General features: G+C 32.2%; 1 protein-coding gene across 3 annotated transcripts; it reads left to right on the forward strand.

The window, feature by feature from the left end:
- Positions 1-1,237: 1,237 nt before the first annotated feature.
- LOC107024379 (reticulon-like protein B8) lies at positions 1,238-6,813 on the forward strand. Of its 3 annotated transcripts, XM_027918191.1 has the most exons (7): positions 1,238-1,531; positions 2,625-2,651; positions 3,248-3,458; positions 3,542-3,722; positions 3,811-3,976; positions 6,029-6,098; positions 6,267-6,813. In XM_027918191.1, exons 3-7 carry the CDS (start codon positions 3,257-3,259, stop codon positions 6,434-6,436), a joined length of 789 nt encoding a protein of 262 aa, XP_027773992.1. In that variant the 5' UTR covers positions 1,238-1,531; positions 2,625-2,651; positions 3,248-3,256; the 3' UTR covers positions 6,437-6,813. The 3 variants fall into 3 exon arrangements, with proteins under 3 accessions (XP_027773992.1, XP_015080843.1, XP_027773993.1); XM_015225357.2 differs by lacking the exon at positions 2,625-2,651 and having other exon boundaries at positions 1,242-1,531; positions 3,835-3,976; positions 6,267-6,752; XM_027918192.1 differs by lacking the exons at positions 1,238-1,531; positions 2,625-2,651 and adding an exon at positions 1,576-1,821.
- Positions 6,814-7,862: the final 1,049 nt, after the last annotated feature.

The following is a 7,862-nucleotide window of genomic DNA, read 5'->3' on the forward strand; positions in this document are numbered from 1 at the left end:
GATATGAGTTTAGTTTTGAGTAATATGTATCATATTGTGAAAAAAATACTATAATTACTTGTTTGATAGAATTATTTATTACAAGTAATTATAGGTAATACCCATTAAAAATAATTACTTGAAAAATAATTACTAATGTGGATATATATATACATATGCCACATAATTAGTAATTGGCCGGTTGAGAAGAAACAACAGAATTAGAAGACCATTACAAATGTTGATTTGGGACTCCAAGTTACCAACTAGTTAAAAAGGACTACATATGAGATAGAATGGTAATGCAAATTGTTGAGAAATTTTTTTTAGTCCTTTCATCCCTTTTAATTTTCGTAACAAAGTTTCTCATCTCCCATCTAGTTATCTTCTTCAATAACTCTTTTGATTTTTCTAGTCCGTTGTTATACTGCAATTTCTTTGTTAGTTTTATCTGTGTTGTAATTTTGATGAGTTACGTGATTATTATATTTAAATGTTATTTCTATTGTGAAATTGGAATTATTATACTGATCACTAATAAAAGAATATTAATTGACACCACTAATGATATTTTCACGTATAAAATAACAATTAGTCATTGTACTTTGTTATTGATGAATTGTATATTACCTTTATAATCTTTAAAATTGTAGCTTTGACACTATCATAAAACATCTCAAATCAAGGAATATAATAGCAATACACTTTCCATTTTTCATGAGTAAGTCTGTCTTATATCATTTAATTACTATATATGTCGTTCTTGAATTCGAAGCTTAGAATAATCAATCAACCCCAAATCCAGCACAAACATTCATCATCAAATCTCTAAAAGTTCATACGACTTTCATTCATTTACTATATTATCCTTATATCTCGATTTTACGTATATTTATCGATATATTCAACTGCAGACTGAATTTATCAAAGTTAAACTAAGATAAATGCACTTGACTAAAATACCAAACACACCTATAAGAATCTAGCAATTGAAGGCGGCAAAATCAAAAACGAAAAGGTATTCGAATAATCGCACTCAAATTTTTATAGTCAATATAAAAAATAACTTAAAATAAGTTAAAAATAACTACAAATAAGTTAACAAGATAAAAAATAATTTCTTTAACTTAAAAATCATAAGATTTCAATTTTAAATTTAAAACCTGAAAAAAATAATTGATAAAAAATATTTTTTACTATTAGCAAATAAATTTTATTACAACATAAATTCAAATTAATCTAGCCGGACTGTGTGGCATGTGCCGTTATGTAGAAACAGACAATCTTTTATAGATTCTGATCATCTTCGTCCCATTTCCCAATTCAAAATTCTACATTAATCCCTACTCTCCAATTCCCAACAAATAAATCACTTCCACCAACTGTGTCAGTGTACATAAAAGTGTAGAGCTAAATACAACAGTGATACCTCACGAAAAGGGGTTCAAACCCCAAAAAGTATCTCTTTTAGCCAAAAAGGAATCAACCCTTTTGCGTTTCTTGGCTTTTCAGCTTTGGTTCTGTTGCTTGCTGCTTTCTTCTTACATTTTGGGTGAGTCTTTTTTTTTTCTCTATGATTTTTGGCATCTGGGGTTTGCTTGTTTTGGATTTTTCTGTACTGGGTTTATCTGATTGTAGCAAAATCAAGAAGTTGGGGTGTTTTTGGTAATGTATATACCTGATTTTGGGGGGTTGTTGTGTTGGAGTTGTGTTCTGGTGGTTTATGGAGTTGCCCCACTGCAAAGTTATGTTCTTTTTGCCATTTTTACTCTGTGTGGAAATTTCTGGCTTTTCCAATTCTTTAATTTTCGGTGCTTTGGGCTATGATGATGATGATGAGAGGTACAATTACAATTTACAAGTATAATGTTTTGATTAGAGCTGCATATATTATTTGTTTGCTGGTGAAATTAATTTTAAGCTAAATTACACTCTTTTTGGTTCATCCTTGGTGATATTTTGCTTCATATGTTAAATCCTTCATTAGCCCCCAAATCCAGATATGCTTTTGCAGTCAGATTTGTTATTCGTATACGTCCATTGGTCCGCCAATATAGAAAAAGGAACTTTTGTGCACAGTATTTGCCTTACTTTTTCTAGTTTCCTTTTTGTAAATTGCTGTTTATCTTGCTACTTTTTTTTATTAGATTATATTTGTTTTGAGGGGTAAGTTTTAGCATAACCCTCCCCAAAACCAACTTGTGGATTACCCTGGATATGTTGTTGTTGTTGTTGTTGTTGTATAGTGGTGAGTTTGTTCCACTGCGTATGAAGTTATTGAGCTGTTTAATCAAGACTCTGTACAGGTGGTTTTAAAAAGGGAACACCTTATTTTGATTCAACTTGAAAAGCAATTGTTAAGCTGCCTATAGTCATGGCTCATGTATGTTCCTTGGTTTGATAGTTGTGGTTGTGATTATCATTATATAATTGTGTATATAAATGTTTCACTGCTATCATTACATTATCAATGTTTGAGAAATGAAAAGAGTTTGTTGACTGATGGGAGAGAGATTCTTAATTATTCGAATTTGTTTAATTCATTTTATCCTTTTCCGGATGCCTGGATTCTAGCTGGAATACCACCACAAGTTTATTGTCTTAAAGTTTGTTGAATTGTCTAAGATCTGCAAAATAATGTACAGGTCCTGGAGAGAATTCAGGAGTACAAGGTAGCACCATATGCATATTTAAACTGTAATTTTCTACTGTTCTGATGACTACAATGCTCTATCTTGGAGATTATAACATTTGATTCCCTTTTAGATGAAGGATGAGCTTAAGGTTGCTAGAAGAGAAAAGGATTATGAGGATGTGATTAGCTAATTTTATGATAAAGAGGAGATATCAGATAGAGCTTTCAAATTCATTCTTTAACTATAGTAAATTAGTGCCAGTTCTGTGTCAGATTAGCAATATGCAGTTCATAGAGGAAAAAATTACCTTCTTCCGTCAGAAATACGAGAAGAAAAACTGTTAACAAGAAAAAGAAGATTGTCTAGATTGGTGGGAAGGGAAGTTGATTCCGTCTGCATGAGTGGAAAGGCAAAATTTTGGATGTAATTAGGATCAAACTTTTTTCAGCCTTGTATCAACCTGGACAATCATGTATGTTGTTGTACTGTTATAATAGTTATAAAAACTGTTTTTGCTTGTTAGATTTTCACCAGTTTTCGGTCCACATGAAGCTTGCACTTGTCTGTGATAACTTTGTGTATTTAGGTTTATTCTTCTGATGACTGACTTAATCTCTAATGCATCTTAAAAGGGTGGGAAAATGTCTGAGAGAACTATAGCTGAGGATCTTCTGAACAACATTGTGGAATCAATTGCTGATGGTCTATCAAAGCAGAAGTCTCTGTCAAAGCAGACGTCAGGGTCCTTCTTTGAACAGGAGAAATCAAGCTCAGTTAATGCTCAGCTCAATAGGCTATTTGGCCGTCAAAAGCCAGTACACCACATTTTAGGTGGAGGCAAATGTAGGCCACCTTATACATTAGCTTTTCTTTGTCCTTACAGTGGTTGTGTTACAATCCTTTATATGCTTCATCGGTTTTTGTAGCTGCTGACGTCCTGTTATGGAGAAACAAGAAAATCTCAGCTGGTGTTTTAACCAGTGCCACTGCCATCTGGGTGCTATTTGAGTGGCTGAACTACAATTTTCTTTCACTTCTATGCTTTGCTCTTGTCATTGGTATGATTATTCAGTTTCTTTGGAAAAATGCTTCTGGCATGATAAACAGGTAATGCAACTTAACCTGCTTCCTGAGCGTCATTCTTTTCTCCTGTCTTAATCTCATTCATTAATTGGTATGATATTCTTGAATCAAGTGAATGTACGATCTTTGGAAACAGGTCTCCAGCTAAGGTCCCTCGTCTTGTCTTACGTGATGACCTTTTCATCAGCATCGCCAAGTCAATAGGAGCTGAAGTAAACCGTGCTTTGGGCTTCCTTCAAGATGTTGCCTGTGGGACTAACATCAAACAATTCTTAGTGGTAAATCATCATGTTTTTTATTAGCATCTTTTTAAATAGATAAGTTTATTTTAAATTCAAAAAATTCCTCAGATCCAATTTTTTAGAGTTCTCATTACAAACTACCATGCATTTGATTTGTATTATATGTATGGACAATTAAGTCTGATCTTTTCAAAAATTATTTTGCTTCCTCTTCATCAACTTTGCCAAATATTTTTGCTATTTGCCAAGTATCTTGAACAATCTAATTGTTCTAGAATTTCTCTTCCTAATCCTGAAACAACATCAATACGTAAAAAAATGTATTATTTTCTACCTCTCTGCTCTCCTTATGTTTTTGGTTCCAGACAGCTTTCCGTTCTGTTTATACAGTGCCGAGGAAATTATTGATAGTTATAAATGTAGAGAGGTGTGCTTCTACCCTTCCTTTTTACTAATGAACAATCCACATTGTCACAACACTGTTGTGGTTGTTTGGTAGAATGCATTAGGATAATGCAGAATATGATGTATTAGTAATGCAAGTATTAGTAATGCTTGTCTTAGTTATGCTTGCATTATTTCTTATACATTGTTTGGTTTGATGCATTGAAAATTGCAAGCCTTGTATAAAGTCTATTAAAAAAAATTTTGTTTACAAAAATATCCCCACTCTTTTGTTTTGTACACTTTCTTTTGCAACAAGGTTCTTTAATAAAACAATCACAATAGAATTCTTTGCTAAAATGTCATTAGTTTTTCTTTTTCCTCAAAAACAAATTAAATAATTTTTAACAGTTTATAATATTTTTGAGGAAATTCAAAAAAAAAAAAAAACTCTTATACTGTTATTTTTGGTGTGTGCATCACATATTGGCATTGATAGAATCCATAGGAACACTTAAATAAGATAAAATTTTCTATGATACTTATAAATTACGGATTCAAATCACAAAATCAATAACTTGTTTTAATAATTTTACTTATCACACATCCTAAGATTGGAAGTATATCAAAAATGTAATAAAGATAAATTAAAACTCATAAATACACCTCAAGATAATCATTTAACATTGGTAATTCAAGTCATTTGAATACCTCATCATTTAACCCCCATCGTGCCTCAAAATCTGCCACCAGCAAACTAGTTCTCAATATTCATTTTTTATCTACTCATTCCCTAAAAGCAATAATATTTTATTATTATTATTTTTTCTAGAAGCAATAGTATGTGTGTTACTCTGTATTTTGCCCCTTCATACTCCTTTTGTCAAATGTGTTCTGATTTTGAAGAACGTAGTAGAGCAGCAACATTTTTTAAAGTTTCAAAATTATTTTATCAAAAAAAATAGTTCTTTGTATCAAAAATCTAAGCAATTGCAATAATCTATATGTTTTATTACTGCATTTTGCAAAAAGTATGTTTTGAGAACAACATTAGTTTACCATGGAAACGTATTGAAAATGTTTTGACAAGGTTCAGAGGGTAGGTTTTTATCATTAGTTAATCTAATGCAAGTGTTAAAATCATGTGTATTACTAATACATAGAAATCTTTGGTATTAGTAATACACTCCTTAATACACAATAGTGTATAAGTAATGCTTACGTTAATTATACATAGCATGAAAAAGTGCACCAAACGAGATATAACTAATACACAAAGTTAATGCATGTGTTATTTCTGCTAATACACTCTACCAAACGACCCCTTAGTGAAAAGGAATGCAAGAAGCACAACATTTACGCTGTAAAAGATACCAGAAAGAATACAAGCAAATTTCTCTTTCCCTTCAAGTCAGTTTCAAGAATCTGCATCACTTTGCTGAATTTTTGCAAACAATTTTATTCTTTATTAATTGTTATGAGCACGATCTGTATTGCTCTGATGTCCTATCGTTAAATGGTTGGTATATTTAGTGGATAACATAGTCAACCAAAGAAGATACCATTCTTTTGTTCATATTGGAGTTTCTTCTCGGGATGCTTTGACCTTTAAGCACCTGGTTCTTGAAATATGAGTTCATGAAATCATCTAATCCTGAGCCTTTTCTGATGACTACTTAATTAACGTCATGGGATTTGTTCTAGGTTGTGGCGAGCTTGTTGGTTGCTGCTATTATTGGAAGCTGGTGCAATTCTTTAACTGTTCTGTACATTGGTAAGTTTTTTTGCCATAATATGGATTGCTTGTGCAGCTATAGATTATGCATTTATTCTGAATTCTTTCAAGGTTTTATATTAAGAATATTCATACCTTTCTCCAGAAGTCACGTCAAGATCCAGAAAGTTTTAATTTTGAATATGCTTGTGATATTGATTGTCTCAGGCTTTGTTGCTGCACATGTGCTTCCCGTGCTGTATGAAAAATATGATGATCAAGTTGATGGCTTCGTATATAATGCTCTCGAAAAGTTTCAATGCCATTACCAAAAGCTGGATCATCGCGTCCTCAGCAGATTCCCCACGAGCAAATTCAGGCTAAAGAAGTTCGAATAGGTTAATCAGCAGAAAAGCGAACTTGTGCATTTCCTGCTCAGGAAGCAAAATGCTGCTTTTTGAGCTTAGAATTAGTCAAGGTAATAGCTCCATTAAATTCAAAAGAAAAGACAAACGCTAGATGGCATCGGAGTGATTTTATATGTTCAAATACTGTAGTAGAATATGGCATTTTGAAAATAAGTTGCTTTGTATTCTTTTTTTCTTACCATCTTTCATCTGTAGTTGTAGGAGTTTTAGAAGCATACTTCTATGTTGCTTAGACACTACTTATTACCACACCAGTGTTGATCCTCCTAAAATGCATTATTTTTGAGGACTTGTGTTTGATCGAGAAAGATTTTGATGCTTGATGAATAGAAGAACGGTTGTGTCGACATGGTCCTTTCAGACCGAATTTGACTGAGATAAGGAAACGTCAACCATGCAAATTATAAGTTATTAAGCAATGGGAGGATTGCTTTTTCGACAAGCAACTAGTGCAGAAAGTTTCCTTTTTATAAAGGAGTTCTACGAGGACAAAGGAGTGCATAATAAGTCAAAGTGTAAACATAAGTATAAATTCTAAGAGAAGTAGGAAGTATGATCAAAGAATTAAATAAAGGGCGTAAATAAAGAGTTCAAGAAGGAAATAAATCAAAGTGAAGTCAAGAAAGAAAATTGAAGAGAAGTTTGAGTTGAACTAGGAGTTCCACAAGAAGTTGGTATCCTACGTGTGAGCTTCTAAGTTTAAAGAGAAAAAGGAAGCAAAGTACAAGTAGGATTTCTAGTTGAAATAAGTTTTGGATTCAAATCCAAATTTATAAATAGGGCGATAGTTTCGCTGGAGAAAATTGTGCACTTCCATAGAAAGCAAATCAAAATACGATCAAGAGTTTGAGAGAGTTTTGAGATTTAGTTGGGGAGTGTTGCCAGTTTGTGAGGAAAAAATTGTCAGATTGTAATTAAGTGTTTTGATTACAATCAAGTGTGTGTGTAGGATTCGTCTAACAAGTTTGAGAAACTTGAATGGATGGTAGAAGACTTAAACCTGCTTTTTTTTTTAAATCTTGGGTAGTTAGGGATTAGAATTTATAATTTCTTAGTTAGGAATTAGAGTTTATAATTCCTTAGGTTACATAGGTTTGTCATATGTTGTTGAGGTTCAGAGTTAAATGAAAATGAGTTAAATCCTATAGATGTGTAGGCCGTGATTTTTCACCCTTTATGAGCCAGGATTTTCCGCGAAAAATAGTGTCATTATTTTATTTGATTTACAAAACGTAACTGTTGTAATCTGAAAAGGAACATATAGAATATACTTGTTCCTTAGGCAAATCTGAGGGTCAATATTTCAACAATCTGGCCCAGAGTTTTTGAAGAGTCAGAACAACATATAGTACATTGAAATTAAACTAAATGAAATGATTAATTTGCTAGAAAGATT

The sequence above is a fragment of the Solanum pennellii genome, chromosome 7 (assembly GCF_001406875.1).
Source record: "Solanum pennellii chromosome 7, SPENNV200".
NCBI classification, from domain to species: Eukaryota; Viridiplantae; Streptophyta; class Magnoliopsida; order Solanales; family Solanaceae; genus Solanum; species Solanum pennellii.